This window comes from Lathamus discolor, chromosome 3, assembly GCF_037157495.1.
Source record: "Lathamus discolor isolate bLatDis1 chromosome 3, bLatDis1.hap1, whole genome shotgun sequence".
In the NCBI taxonomy this organism is placed as follows: domain Eukaryota; kingdom Metazoa; phylum Chordata; class Aves; order Psittaciformes; family Psittacidae; genus Lathamus; species Lathamus discolor.
The window spans coordinates 59,899,439-59,914,738 of NC_088886.1; the positions used below are offsets into that span (position 1 = coordinate 59,899,439).

Below are 15,300 nucleotides of genomic sequence, written 5' to 3' on the forward strand. Positions count from 1 at the left end.
GATAGCGTAAAACACATCTTGTCACTGAAATCTCCTGTCAGTCTGATGTTAGATGAGAATTGCAGTTATACACAGGGCCTGCTCATAGACACCTAGCTCTGGAGGAGTGTCTGGTAGGTCAGCTCCATTCATAATCCAAACACTTGGCTCAACACATAGAAGCCACGTGGGGCAGCTGGTAAGCTGAGCACAAATGTCTACCAGCCAAGACTGATCCTAGATTCACACAGTGACTCATTCTCTTCTTTAGCTCGGTGTCATGTCACTGAAATGCTCCCTGGGCGGCTCTTGTCGCTGAACTGGAGCCTGTAGCTTCTTCTTAACAGTGCTGAGGAAGGTGCTTCAAGGAAGTGTTCCAGGAGCTTATTTAGTATCCTGCAAAATTGATTAGGCTGCTGGAGCTGGTCTTGTGGTGATGAAGCACCCTCTGCTAGCTGCTGCTTGCTCAGTTTGGGGATATCCTATTGCCAGGACTCTTCTGGGTTTGTAATGGAGCAAATACCAAACTGAGGGATGCCTCCTGGGGCAGGCACAGCCTTGCTGTGAGCAGCCAAGTGTTCCCACAATGCTGCAACTCTTTCTTTCCCTTCTCCCACTTTTACCACATCTATGCCATACCTGGTATGGGGTCCTTATTTCCAGAAAGCTCCCATTGTTCTGCCCAGCCTACAGCATCTGTGTCTGGGAGGCAGAGTCATTTGCCTTTGCTGCTTGGATGCATCAAAGCTTGTGCAGAAGCAGCTGTTGCATGTAATTGGGAGGTAGAGGAGTGTACTGCGAACAGCTGATCCAGTGCTCCAAAATGCTCACCACTGATACTAGAGAGAAAATGCATGTCTCTGGAATAACATGAGTTTGGACAGTTAATGCCTCTGAGATAGAGTTGCCACATTGCTTCCTGCAGGGCAGCTCTCCTCTCTGGGGAACATTGCAGTTGTTGACACAAAGGACCTGAGACTTCCCCAGCAGAAAACCTGCCTTCTGCTAGAGAAATAAAGCAAAGAACTGCTTCCTCCAAGGCCTATGGGGAGTCCAGGATAGCGAGGGATAACCTGGGAGAGAAGTATCTTATAGAAAGAGGTAATGCAACCCTTGGTGAAATTGTCTTCCCCTTCCCTCTATGGGGTAATTTGTATTACCCCTGCACAGGGCAGTTTCACCAGATTATTGGTACCAGATGGGAACCAGAAAAGTAGAGTTGTTCTTGTATTTAACAGTTCTAATAAGAAATTTCAAGATCGCAAAGCAGTCATTGGAGGTATGTGTTATAAAACTGTTTGCTGCAGGTGTCAATGTGGGTCGCTAAGAGCCTGAAAACACTTTTAATATTTAATGTTGGGTGAATTTTGAATTTCTCTTTGCACTGCCTGTCTAGGTGTTTGATACTTCAGGATCAGTCAGGTATCTGTGTCGAGTTTTGTTATAGGGAACCCAGTGTTTTTCACCTTCCTCAACTTCACATGCAGTTGACATGTAAGTGTTAATCAGTATGTTAGTTGTAACTCATTCAAGCCTGCCTCAGATCTTGGCTGAAGAAGCTAAGATGGCCCAGGAAAAAATGAAACTGATGAAGGATCCCTGAATCATGTGCAGGAGCTGGATATGGTGAAAGAAAGATGGTGGGGAAGAAGCCTTTGACGCTTCTGTCAACAAGGTTGGCTCTTTTTCTTTGCTCTTAATGCTCTTATTTGACATGAGAGGGGTGCTCTGCTTGAAGTCTGTGATTGCCTTCCCAGCAGTCCTCTGAACATCAGGCTGTGCACTTAGGCTGTTGCCCCAGGGAGGGAGCAGCATGGCCAGGGAGGGGGTACTCCAGCTGTGTAGCAAAGCAGCATGCAGGGATAGGCAAGGTACTGCTTCCCTGAGCCCTGCAGGGGTAGTTTGTATTGCCCCTGCATGGGGCAAGTTCACCAGAACATTTAACCGGCACAAGCTTTGCTCTGCCACTGCCTTACTTCGGGCCTCACAAGTACAAAGAGCAGGAGTGAGGCCAAGGCATGATTTCCAAAGGGAGAGTTGGGCTTTAGATTGTATCTTTTCTTAATTTGTTCTCTCAGGCTAAATTCATTTCTGTGGTGATATGTGGGATCTGCTGTCTTTGTGATTTATTTGTGGAATCTAAGGCATGAGCTGGCCTGATAAGAAACACAGTAAGCATTTAGGGTGATACCATCAACAATTACTTTTAATTAATGCTTCCAGTGTTTTGATTTAAAGAAAGAAAAACCAACAAAAGAAGTCCCATTCCGCAGGTTAAAGACAGATTTAAAGAGGGGCAGTACTTGTTATTTATGCCATGTCACTGAGCTTGTTAACTACAGAATGTGGTGGAAACTGCAATAAAATTATGTCATCTTTGAATCTTTGCATCTGTTCTTTGGCTGGGGTTGCTCCGGGCCTGACTGTGGTTATGACATATAGTCCACCCACTATGCCTGTGTTCAGCAGTGGTGGAAGTGGGACTTGAAGCAGTAGCATAGAGCACAATGGCTTTCTTTATCTTGTTGCATCAGTGCAAGCCTTCTGCATTTGTAATTGGTGATAGTCAGCTATGCTGGTAATACTAAAAGAAAAATGTTTCCCCAGGTACCAAGAGGACATTGTTGAACCTTTCAGCAGGGGAGTTGGGTGTGAAGGACTATGGAAAGGGAAATGAGGGAGTCTGGTCTCCTTTGCGGCTGACCTGGCCCCTCTGGAACAAGGGCCTGGTGTGGGGCTCTGGTCCCACACATCCCACTGCGCCCCTGATGTCCCACGTCTTCCACTTCTCACAGAGCATGGAGCATCCACACTTAAAAATCTTGTGCTTGTTTGGTCTTGCATCCAAGAATGGAGTTAGTATGTTGTCTTCTACTAAGCTGTGCTGGTTTGTAGTAACAGTTGTGCAGGGGTAATACATGAGTGTTATTTACAGGCCTGGTGTCTATAGCCTTTGTGGTAATGTGGCTCAGAACAGTGTAGTAGAGCTGGGTTTGATGGTCTGTGATTGTTTTAAATCATGACCTTGTCCAGTCTTGGCATGTTGAGTGCCTGCAGAGTTGTGGCAAGCTGTATGGAAATACAAGCACTGTATATAGACATCGCTTGTGAATCAAAGAGCTATACCGGAATCTCTCAGCAGCAGCCTGAGACAGCTTTCCTCACATCACCAAATAAAATAGTTCCAGCAGGAGATTAAGAGAAGACAGGCTGCTAAGGAGGCATGATTTAGTATTTTTAGTATCCCAATTCACACCTGCGGTACCCAGTCAGGACTTGTTATACTAAGCACTACCTAATCTGAGAAGATTTGCACTAGGCGCACCAAGAGAGATCTACAGTATCCCATCGCTGCCTGATTTACTACAATGTGCTCTGCATTGAGATGCTTCTGCAAAACTACTTTGTCATACTGAAAGTCCCATGGCCACTATGTGAGGGTTGTGCAGGGAGTCATGGCCACCAAAATGAGAACCTGTGTGGAAAGGAGATAGGTTGTTCTTTTCCTGTTTGGACTAAATAAGCCATGTGTTGCAGGAGGAACAGCAGGTGCCTCAGTCTCCCATAGTTAGAGGGCTTTTTTGCAGCATGGTCTTGGAAATGTGGTTCTGGTTGGAGGTTTTAGTTTTGTTTAGGCCATTAAAGTCTCTTCATGCAGATGGTGTGAGCTTGAGAAGATGAATAAAATTAGTATGTTCGAGATCATAATAGTACAGGGTCTCACAGGAACCTGCTGCTTCTTGAATCAATCTGCTTTACCTAGCACAGTACATTTGAAGTATGCAAAGGTTAGTGGTTTTGTCTGGTTTGGAGGTGTTTCTTGGGTTTGGCTTGGTTTGTTTGGGGTGTTTTTTGAGTGTACTTAGCTTGAAGAACCTTCTGTAGGGACTACAAAAGAAATGACTCATTGTTATATTTACCGATACTAACCAAAACCAAAGGCTGGCAGCCTCCTTTGTCTGACAGTGAGACATTATCAGGGTGTTGTGTTCTTTTCCTTTTCTCTCTCTGATATTCAGATTTTCCTCTGCCCCATTTCCTAAGAAAAGGACAGATAGCAATTCTTAGTTCATTAAAGAAAGGATCTAAACCAGTGTGTGTGCACTGGGAGTGAGATCACTGGGGGGAGGCAGCAGTCATACGTTTTGGGTCACCACAAACCTGCAGGGTTTCTCTCATAGGAGCAAGTGAAGAAAGGAAACGAATACTAAACTGTGCATGATCCTTTTGAGGCAGGGAGAGCATCCATGAGAGCCAGGTCATGGAAATTGCTCACCGATCTCTGCAGGCCCTGCATGTCTGCCAGCACCTACCAGTGTTGTACAGACCTTGGTGCAGTGCTATTAATCTAAGGGAGATGTTTTCACGGGAGATAGAGGCAATAAAAATCATTTCAGTATGTCCTTTGCAGCATGTTCTATTACAATTAAATCACGCACACACGAAAAGGAAAGCCATGTGCTGGGATTCTGGCTTACTGCCTGCTGCAAGCCCACAGCATGGCTGACCTTTAATGATTCAGAGCAGTTTGCTAGCAATGCAGTTTGCATCTGCTTTAAAATGTTTTCTTTAACCTTATTTGTAAAACAAATGTAGATGAATTTGCCTTCAAGCTCTGTAAGTGATTCTGTAACTTCTCTATCTTTTGGGGGAAGGGAATCTCAACAGTCATCAGCAGGCAGAGCTACTGCATGGCTCCCTTACCTTCTCTTCTGCAAAAAGAGCCAGAATGCAGCATTTGTCCTCAAATCTGTGTTGGATAAGCTGCAGCTGAACTCGGGGTTCTGTCCAGTATATTCCTCACTTGTCCAAAGAAATGATGGTGAAAGAGGAATCAAAAAAGGATGTGGAGAGGAAAGATCTCAAAATTAAGTCATGGGAGAGGGAGTGGAATCAGAAGCTATCCTGCAGAGTGAAAAGGATGGGAAATATACAAGGGAATGTGCACAGAGGGAGGGTGATGCTGCAGGTAGCAGCAACAGTGGGGCAACTCCGTAGTATTAGTGACATAAAAATGTGCTGAAAAAACATTCAGTAAAACTTTCTAATGAAAACAGTTTTGATTCAGTTACCTGAGAAAAGGTAGTGTAAAAAAAGACACAGCTGCAGTCTCTCCTAAATGTGAGAACAACCACCCAGAAACATTTCCATTCCCAGGCTGTATGGTTAAAATCAGGGCATCAGAAACTGTAAACTTGTGAGGTGCAGAGGGGATTCACTCAGTCTGACATGGTTTTCATCTACATCCAAACTGGCACCAGAACTAGGAACTTGTGTAGATGTGAGCCCCAGGTCAAAGTCTTGTTCAAACCTGAGAGTTCAACCCCAGGCCTCACTCCTTCCCAGTCTTTGAAACCAAATAAAATAGGAGACGAGTGTGTGGCCAGTTTCCAGGTGTTCGCCCAGTTCTCAGCAGCCCATGAACCCTGCTCCAACCCCCAAGTGGCTGTGTACACACAACTCCAGCTGCTGCAGTCAGAGCCACAGCCATGGGATGTAGGGATGTGCTGTGCTGGGAGAGGGGACTCAGGGCTCCCCAAAGCAACACAAAACGGCTGGAAAGAGGGGATAAAAGAGTGGTTCTCAGGGATCTGGGATGCTTGGGGGGAAATAGGAGTGCAGCGCTTGAATCCTACCTGAACATGGAGTGACAGGTGCCACACAACTGGGAGAGGTATGAGGAGCAGGTTAGCCAAAAGTTAAAGATAATTAAACCACTTTTAAGACTTAGAGTATTTCAAACTCCTCAAGCCACTTTAAGGCTTTAGATGGGTTTAAAATGCTTAAAACACTTAAAGGCCTTAGATGAGTTTAAGCTGTTTAAGCTGATTTAGAGCTTTCAAATGACTTAAGTTCTCTGGCTTTGAGTGCTTAAGGAGGTTTTGAGGTCATAGAATCATAGAAGAGTTTGTTTCGGAAGGGACCTTCAAAGCTCCTCTAGTCCAGCCCCTTGCAAAGAGCAGGGACATCTTCAACTAGACCAGGTTGCCCAGAACCACACCCAGCTGGGACTTGGATGTCTCCAGGGATGGTGCATCCACCACCTCTCTGGGCAGCCTATGCCAGTGCTTTACAACCTTCATTGTAAAGAATCTCTTCCTCTCGTCCAGCCTGAGTCTTCCCTCTTTTAGTTCAAAACCATCACCGCTTCTCTTGTCACAACAGGACCTGCTAAAAAGTTTCTCTCCATCTTTCTTGTAGGCCCATTTTAAGAGTGAAAAGGTCATAATAAGGTGTCCTCAGGGTCTTTTCTTCACCAGGCTGAACAATCCCAGCTCTCTCAGTTGAGCTCTTAATTGTATAGAGCTTTCTGAACATTTGGAGGGAGGATGGGGCACATACCTATTCCTGTAGCCTGTGCTCAGGGACTCTTTCTCCTTGAAAGCCTCCCAGGCAATGTCTGAACACCCAGGGTTCCCTGTGTAACTTTCACACTTTCATCCTCCCTTTTGGGCGAAAGAAGGGAAAAGCGGGGAGTTGGGCATCCACGTGGTAGGGACCCCGTGGTAGGGATGAATGGCTCTTCCAGGTGTGTGGAGTGTTGCATGGATAGGATGAATTGCATGAGATCTGTAATGTTGAAGTCGTGTGGAAGTGCTGCTCTTACCTCTGCTTGAGGAGCCCTAGCCAGGAGGATGACAGCTCTATCCCAGAGGACATCCTAATGGCATTGTAATTACTGTGTTGGCAATTGCTAATTTTCCACCTGAAGGAGTGTTGCTGTGCCTCAGGAAACATACCTGTCCCTGTCAGGTAACATTTTCAGGCTCATCACTTTCAAGAAGTATTTGTGGGCAATATGGATAGTCAACATTTCTTCTGTGTTTTTCACTATGCTGATGTCCTAACACCAGCTCTGTAGGGCCAGCCAGTAACACTTTTATCTGTGACTTGGGGTAGCTGCTCAGGCATAGATGCAAGTGTGGCCTGGCTCTTTGCTTTGTGTGCTTTCCCAGGTTTAAGATCTTCGGTGGGCTGTACCCAGATGTGATGAGTTTAAATGGCCTTGAAGGACATTGCTTAATCTCTTTATAAACCATCTGTATGTTTGGCTCTGTGGTATCCTGCGGCACAGCTTAATTATGCAGCTCAGGGAAAAGGGGCTGGGCTTGTACTTAACTTATTCTATGGTGATTTCATGGGGCACCCATCAGCCTTGCGTTACAATAACCATTTTGTAAGCCTTCATCTCATGGCGACCCTTCATCCACCTTTCTCTATTGCAGTTTCAAAGTCTGTTTAGCTTACAATGGCTTAGAAACTTTCCACTTCTGATTCATGCTGCTCTTTGTGCCTTACCTGGTTCTCTTACTGAGTCATTCCTGACATTCAGACTTTCTGACCCTGATGGAGCAGGCCCGTGTTTTCTTATATCTGACTGCAGAGACACTGCTGAGGAGCGGCACATTTAGTCATTTGTCTCAGATATTGCTGATGTTACATTTGTCAGCTTGCCATTTAATTTGCCATTTTGTCACCCTGTCACTCAGCATTGTATCTGCTTGTTTAGGAGTGGAATTATATTTCACTTGTACCAGAAAATAAATGTCTGACAGACATAGATCTAAGTAAGTATTCTCTGGAAACCTGTGTGAGAGGTTAAAATGGAAGCTAGTTTACAGCTTTACTTACTGTAAGCACTGCCTGCAACTGCAACATTTCACTGTACAACGTGAAGACAGTCGTTTACAAGAGTACTAATAGGTTTGGGAAGGCCTTTGCTCCTGTTTTGTCTTTATGCCAAAGCTTAGAATGGTAGTTCCCAATATTAGTGGACTCCCTTGGTATACAGGTCATGGAAGAGTGCTGTTTGGGGTGCTGAGGGCACTGACAGGATCTAAATGAGTAGTTGTCCTCAGCTCCAGATAACCATCCCCATTCTTTCGTTAAGAACTTTCCTAGCCTATCTCAGCCCAAAGTGAAATGGTCTAAAACAATTTCACTTGATTTCTTTTCCATTATAATAATTGGCTCTTAGGTAAGGCACCGAGAACCTCTTGTGTCACTCCAGAGTTTGAAAACTGGTCTCAGATGGATGTGCACCTGGCATGCATTCCCACTCTGCTCTTCATGTGCAGGTTGAAATGACATGGAGCACTGCTCTGCCTCCTCTGCTTGCTGCAAGGCTTGCTTCTCTCCCCCTGTAGCACTTGATAAAAGGGAGCTTTCAGAGCTGCTTCTTGCCTGCTGTGGGGGGGACCCTCCTCCTCTTCCCATCTGTTTAAACCACTTCTGAGGGCGAATCAGGACTGAGAGGAGATCAGTAAAAGGGAATAATGTAATTAATGCCAGTCAGAATGGTTCTGTGGAAAATAGTTCTTACCAAATAAATGTGATGACAAATTTTGAATGTTTGGTAAATGGAGACAGCTGTACTAGATGTCACATGAAGAGTCTGACTACAGGCACTGATTAAAGAAGCAGCACTATAGAATTATCAGCGTAGCGTACTTAACTGGATTAAGATCTCGGCTGACTGACATCTCAGATTTGTTAGGGAGAATCATGGTCAAATTACAATATTTGAATGGGGATCTGCAGTGTTCGGTAAATGCCTGAGAGTCCTTCACTGTCCTTAGTTGCTGTTCTAAAATCTGTGCTGAAAACACATACAGCTGACATGGGAGGCAAGAGGACAGAGAATGCTGAGGGCATGGCTCGACTGCATGGTGTGCAGGTCTGTGCTTCGGAAACAATGAACACAACCCGCTGCCCATGTGGGGACATGTGGCTGGTGTAAGGCTGTGGCAAGGAGAGCTTGCATTATCATGAAGCATTTAGACAGAGGAGCAGCAACAAGCCATGAAGTATTTGCTGTGGCTGAGGAGTTGTGTCAGTGGTTCTGGCACCCTGCAGCCAGGCAGCAGGTCTAGGCTAGCACTGTCTAGCAAGGGTAGCCCAAATTCCAACCTGGCAGTGGGGGGAGCCAGGGCCCCCAGGGGCTTGGTTATTTCATCATGCTAAGATGAACCCTTCCCTGGGGTGTCTGTCTCTCCACAAAGGGGAGATGCTCCAGAAAGACAGTCAAGATAACTCATTCAGACTAAATGCCTGCTGTTCAGACGACAGAAGCTCTGAGATAAATTTAATCTCTCTTGTCCATCATTAAACAGTGAAGCAAAATGTTTTGAGAGGAAGCTAGAGCAAGATGTCAGGACAATTTGAAACCTATCCAGTGGGTTCAGTTCAAGGGAGAGGGTAGCTGGCTTCTACCCGTGTTCAGGAAAAATAAGTGTGTAAATGAAGCACTACTTCGGAGCAAGAGTCAAGTAAAACTTTTCTTTACCTCCTCTGCTGCACTTTGCATGCACAAAGGCAGAAGAGGAGTTCTGGAGGCAAAGTGAGTAGCGAAGGAGCTGGAGCTGGGAGCGGGAGGCTTTGCCTCTGGGGTCAGGACTGCTGCAGGGTGTAAATGTTTGATGTGCTGACCCAGTTCAGCTTCAGTCTCTAAGGCACAAGTTGGGAGGGGCTGAGCAATGAATGCAGGCTTCTCAGCAACCATTGTAGTTTACCAGGAAGGGCTGGGGTTCAGGTTTCTGCTTTAGGGTCACAGAGCTGAAAAGTAAATTCCATTGTATTGGCACCTTCTCTCTGGACTGCCCTGTTCCCAGTGTCTTCTGATGCTCCTGGGCTCGTATTTTAGCTCTGTACAATCCAGTGTACTTGGCATTATCAAGAGAATGCTATTCAAATATTATTCAAATAGAACCCAACAGCTCAAAGATAAATACTTCCAAAAGGCATCTTCATCTCTCCTTATGCAAGTTGTCGAGATCTTTTATCTCTGTTAATATTGCCCGGAGCTCCTGTCAGAACAAGATCAGGACATACAAGGTAATTATGTTAAGGTGTCCAGCCTGAGAGAAACAGGGACTGAGTAGCTGGAATATATAAACAAGCTCGTAGACAAGGGCCTTGGCATGGCATGTCTCCTTACCCGTGTGGAATGGACTTAATTTGGGGCAACTGTGTGCAATTGCTGTGGCTGCGCCTGCTCTTTGCCTGTGCATAGACATTGCTTGGAGGAACGATGCTGCAATCCTCCCTCCTCCTCCTTCCTGTGGCATGCTTAGTAACCTGCACAAGCTCTGCTGCACCGGCACTTTCCCTTGGCACCTGCTGTGTTTGGAGATGAGCAGTGAGGCTGTGGCTGCATGGGCAGGCGCAGGTGCACAGGAATGCCAATGCATAATGCAGTATTAGAGCTGCAGTCATAGACTCACAGAATGGTTTGGTTTGGGAGGAACCTTAAAGCTCATCCACTTCCAACCCCCTGCCATGGGCAGAGACAGCCACAGCTTCTCTGGGCACCCTGTGCCAGCGCCTTGGCACCCTCACAGCAAAGAGCTTCTTCCTAATGTCTCATCTCAATCTCCCCTCTGTCAGGTTAAAGCCATTTCTCTTGGCCTGTCCCTACAGGCCCTTGTCCAAAGCCCCTCTCGAAGTTTCTTGTTGCCCCTTTAGGCACTGGAGCTGCTCTAAAGTCTCCCTTTAAGGAACTTTCTCTTCTCCAGGCTGAACCAGCCCAGCTCTCTCAGCCTGGCTCAGAGCATCTCTATGGCATCTCCTAGACTCACTTGAGCATCCCTCTTTGTGTTGGGGGCCCCAGAGAAGTCAATTTCCAGTTTCAAAATATCAGTATTAGCACTGCCTTTGGGTTGCAGACACTGCTGTCTACAAACTTAACTGTTGTACTAAACAAAGAGAAATAGCCAGCTTTTGTTCGTTTTCACTGCTGCAGTTGCTGGGCAGCTGTAGGGTATCTGAGTCTGCATTCTCTGTCTTCTAATGTTTGTCTTCTAGATACTGTTTTGGGGCTCTTCAAGAGCATGTACTGAGTTGTTGTCCTAGATATTACAAAGCCAACACATAAATGTTTCATATGGAAATTAATAGTTGTTTTTCAAACCTTGTTTTAATTGCAAAGATCAAAACCTGTGGTAAGACGAGTCTTTTGAGCTGAGGAGCTACTGTGCTTGGAAATGGTGAGCATTCCCTTTAATACACACTTCTGTGGCAGACAAGCAGCTCTCACATATAGAGCTGGTTGCTTGTGCCATGCTTTAACACATCTGCAGAAACTCTTTTTGTCTGCTGGTCTGTTTTATCCTTCCTGCGGTAGGGAGTGAGAGTCCCAGCTTATGTGCTCCTCAGAGAGGATGCTGCAGCACACTGTGCCTCCGCTGGAGCAGCAATGCTTGCTGTGGGCACATGCAGTACCATAGGTACTTCTGTGCCATGGGTATGCCAGTCCTGGCTCAGAGCTGCCCTGTAGGCTTGCTTTGGGAAGGGGACTGTTCCACTGGGTGTACTTGATGTTTCTGTATCCTCCCAGGAACTGGACCAGATACAACTGACAAAGAATAGTGTAAGGCGCAGGCTGAGGGCAGGTAGAACGAGCACTGAGCATGGTGAGTGTTAAACAGCTCTCAGGGCTGGTATCGTCTCCCTTGCCCACTCCCAGCATAGGAGCACAGACTGAAGCGGTGCAGGAGAGGTCAGGCAGCGCCTGTGGCCTGCAGGAGGTGTTTCAAGTGCTGCTGTTTGAATTGAACTGAGAGAATCCAAACCATATCTAAAGTATTTTTGTAACCTTTATTTCTTGCTTTATTCCGTATTGATAATTCCTCCCTACAGACATGGTGTTGGGTTAATCAAATCCTGGCCTGTGTTTCGGGTGTATTTTTGTTTGCTCCTTTGCCCAACAGCTGTCTGTGGTAATGGCCTGTCTGCTTGCCTGTGTCCATGTGGACAGGCTGGTGATCAGCCAGTTGTGACTTTCTATATTGGGCAAATATTGTTTACAGTGTGGCTGTTGCTGAATAGAGAAAATGTAAGGTATTAATATTAGTGGGTAGCTTAAAATACCAGCTGAGGATTCACTAATCAGCCTCACGGCTTTCGGTGACTCTGAGATAAACCATGTGGCTCTGTCCCCTTGTGAGCTGGGTCTGTCAACCCTAACGTGCTGTTAATGCTAGGTCAGACCTATCTCTTGTTTTCTCATCGAGATACTGAGATCTGACAGCTTGGTACTGTAAGGTATTAATGCCTTCACATCATCAGTGCTCTGTGTGTGCGATCATCAGAGTGCTACAGAGGGAGTCCCTTTAGTCCCTCTCTGGTCACAGTTGTGGTGTGTGTGCCAGCTACCACATCATACTCAGAGCACTGTTTCAGAGTGGCATATTTAAGCACACAAAAAAGGTATTTTTATCTCAGAGAATGTTCTTTATGTGCTAGTCACAATTTGTAGGTTGAACAAGCCTGCTGAATGCCACTCTTCCCAAAGATTTATTAGTCTATGCTCATATTCTGAGCAACAGTGATCCCCTACCAATAGGATGCGTAACTCAGCATCATTTAACATCAGTATGGCAGCACCTCTGGCATGACCTAGTGGTAGGGCTTACCCATCTTTTGGCACATGGGGTCAGCCTGCTCCTGCACCTAGACCAGTGAGGCAGCATGTAAGACCCTTGGAGTATTTTCCTGTCATGCCACTGTCTGGCTGTGTGACAGCAGCATGCCCCTTGCATTCCTTGCTTGCTGGGCCTCTCCACAATGACTGCTTACCTCTGTGAAGAGCAGAAACCTACGGGAAGGGTGGACCCAGCCCTGCGGTGGGGCAGCGAGGGCAGGGAGAAAAGGCAGTGTGGGGAGCACCAACACACTGGCTGTGTAGATAAGCCTCTTGTCCTCTCCCTCCCCATCACCCTGTTGTTATTGTCAGAATGGAAGCAGTGCATTAAGCTCTTTCTGGTTCAGTGGAGGGCCATTTGCTATCCAAAGGCAGACTGTATTTGAATTTTCTTTCAAATGCCTCGTTAACTCTCTCCTGATTTACTGTGTGCACGATTATCCTGACGTTCCTTTACAACATGCATCTTTCTTCTTAGGGGAGAGGCAAAAACCGTGACCCAGAGCAGCAGATAAATAACTGTGTGACCGAGCAGACTAAGGTGCCAGCACAGATGACGCGTGCATCATATGGCTGTGGCGATGCTGCTGCAATGTGGCTCGATAAACCATAGACAGTGGGCTTTGTACAGGTTTTCATCTTCTGCCTTGTGCCTCGTAGACTGCTCTGTCTGTACTGCTCCCAGAATTTATCACTGCACCATTTTCCTGGAGAAAAACAGGGCTTTGCTGTGTGACTCCAGAATGGCTGAGTCCTTTTTAGCAGGATGCCAGTGTGCAGTCTGCTTTCTTGGGGAAACGGTGGTGCTCTCAGTCGTGCTCAGACCCCAAGATGTCTGTGTGTGTATTCTGTAGTTGATGACGTTCAAAGCAGACTCCGATATGATAAACCTGTGGCCATCAGGCAGTCACTCCTGTTGTAGGGGCCCACAGGACCTGCTTACAAATGCAGCAGTACAGCGTGTCCCAAGTGTTCCTCACATGGCTAAGGTGTGAATGGTTGAGAATGGCATCAGGCGCACAGGCACAACCATCCCTGTGTTCGAGAGCCCCCTCACAGCCTCAGGCCATGTGGGGTTTTGTTTTGGTTTTGTAATTGTTGGGGGTTCTTTCTTTCCTAGAGTGGGCCCTTATGTGACATGCAGTAAATAACCATTGTCCCTCAGTATAATTAAACTCTCCAGGAGACTCATTTTAAGAAGCTTAAGTGCTAAGTTTAACCACCTTAAAGACTTAAGGCTGTGTCCATCCTAGACTTGTTCTGTAGTCTCAGAACACTTTCTGCTTGAAAGTATGTTTCTGAGCATTGATGCTCAAGGTTTCATGCCAAGGCTTTCCAGACTGGCAGCACAAGAGCATCCCTCACCCACAGTGTACCACTGAGCCTTGTTTGCTGGCTGAGGCAAAGTCACCAGTAAGAAATTCCAGAGCATCAAGCTCATGTTCTTTATGGCAGTAAATGTACTGTGGCCAGGTGATTCTGAGTAAATGCTACTGAGAGCAAGATCAGTTGAAGAAACTGCCAGGCTAACACCAGCTCCGGTTCACATTGCTCATGGCAGGTAACCAGTTATCAACACTTGTTTGGCTCAGCAGCAGAGCTGCAGCCACGCTGTTGGACTGTGCTGCTTTCTTGGAGGGAGCTGATAGTTTGACTTGTTCTGCCCACAGCTCATCAGCGATGGCAGCGTGGTGTATGCAGAAGCCCTCTGGGACCATGTCACGATGGATGACCAAGAGCTGGGATTCAAGGCTGGCGATGTCATTGAAGTAATGGATGCTACCAACAAGGAGTGGTGGTGGGGGAGGATTCTGGACAGTGAAGGCTGGTTTCCAGCCAGCTTTGTACGGGTAAGAGCTTCATGTTTCTTCATGCCTTTCCATTAGCACCAAGGGTTTGCTCTTTTTCTCCAGGTTTAGTGTTTCTGTAGTGACTCCTCAGCACTTTCACTGCTACAGATAGTTGGTTCAACTTGTCTTGTTACTATTCCTCTACACATGGCTGTGGTACGCTGCGCCCTCCCACCTGAGCTGCCACCAGTGTGGACACGTCCCTCTTTACATGAGTAAATCAGGTAGTTCATTTCCAGCCTCTGGAGCTGCTTGCATGGTGATTTGCAGCCTGAGTTCCTGCTTACCCATATGCGTATTGGCTAGTTTGTGCCCAAGCACATAGCATTCCCTGCAGGAGCAGGCAACAGATACTCTCCTAGAGGAATTCCAGATGCAGTTGGCAGAGGTCTTCATTTTAGTGTCCCCTTCAGAGAGTATGGATGACCATGGCACCAAATTTAGCTTCCTCCATCTGGTGCTGGATCCAGTGCAATGCCATACCCCAAAGTATGTAACCATCCGACTCACACATGAACCTTCTCTTAGCCGTGGGGTTTTACAAACATCAGGCTGCTGGGCTGTATTCCAGGCATTTAAAAATGGAGGAGAAACCCACAGAAAACACCTTGGAGGTCAAGTGGGACAACTGATGAGGGGAGATAGGATATGGCTTGTGGGCCAAAGCTTTCCCTCTGAGCCAGTTACAAAGACCATATAGAAATAGCTACATAGAAAAGGCCAGGCAGTCCCACCTCTATACTGCAGAGGCTGGATTAATTCCCACAGAGCATTCTGAAAGACAGTGGGAATTCACTTTGCAAGCAGGGGGTAAAAGTGCTGTGCACTCTTCTCCTGCCACAAGGAAACAGGCTTTTTTCCTTTCTTTGGGCTGGGACTGTTTTCAGTGCTTTCACCACTTCAGGACAGGCTGCTCAGTACTGCAAAGGCAACTAGGTGCCTAAGGGTAGAGATTGTCAGCCCTTTAGCTCTTTATCTGGGTCACTTCAGATCACAAGTGACCCCAAAGCAGGTGAAGGATGAAAGGAGGTGACCTGAGGTGAGCTGGTG

At 46.6% G+C, this 15,300-nt stretch overlaps 1 protein-coding gene across 2 annotated transcripts in view; it reads left to right on the forward strand.

Moving 5' to 3' along the window:
- ARHGEF4 (Rho guanine nucleotide exchange factor 4) overlaps positions 1 to 15,300 on the forward strand; it is a 110,150-nt gene that overhangs the window by 84,825 nt on the left and 10,025 nt on the right. For both annotated transcript variants that reach the window (XM_065675518.1, XM_065675519.1), the window contains exon 5: positions 14,071 to 14,250. In XM_065675518.1, coding sequence (XP_065531590.1) covers positions 14,071 to 14,250 — 180 coding nt within the window. The remainder of the gene's footprint in view (positions 1 to 14,070; positions 14,251 to 15,300) is intronic.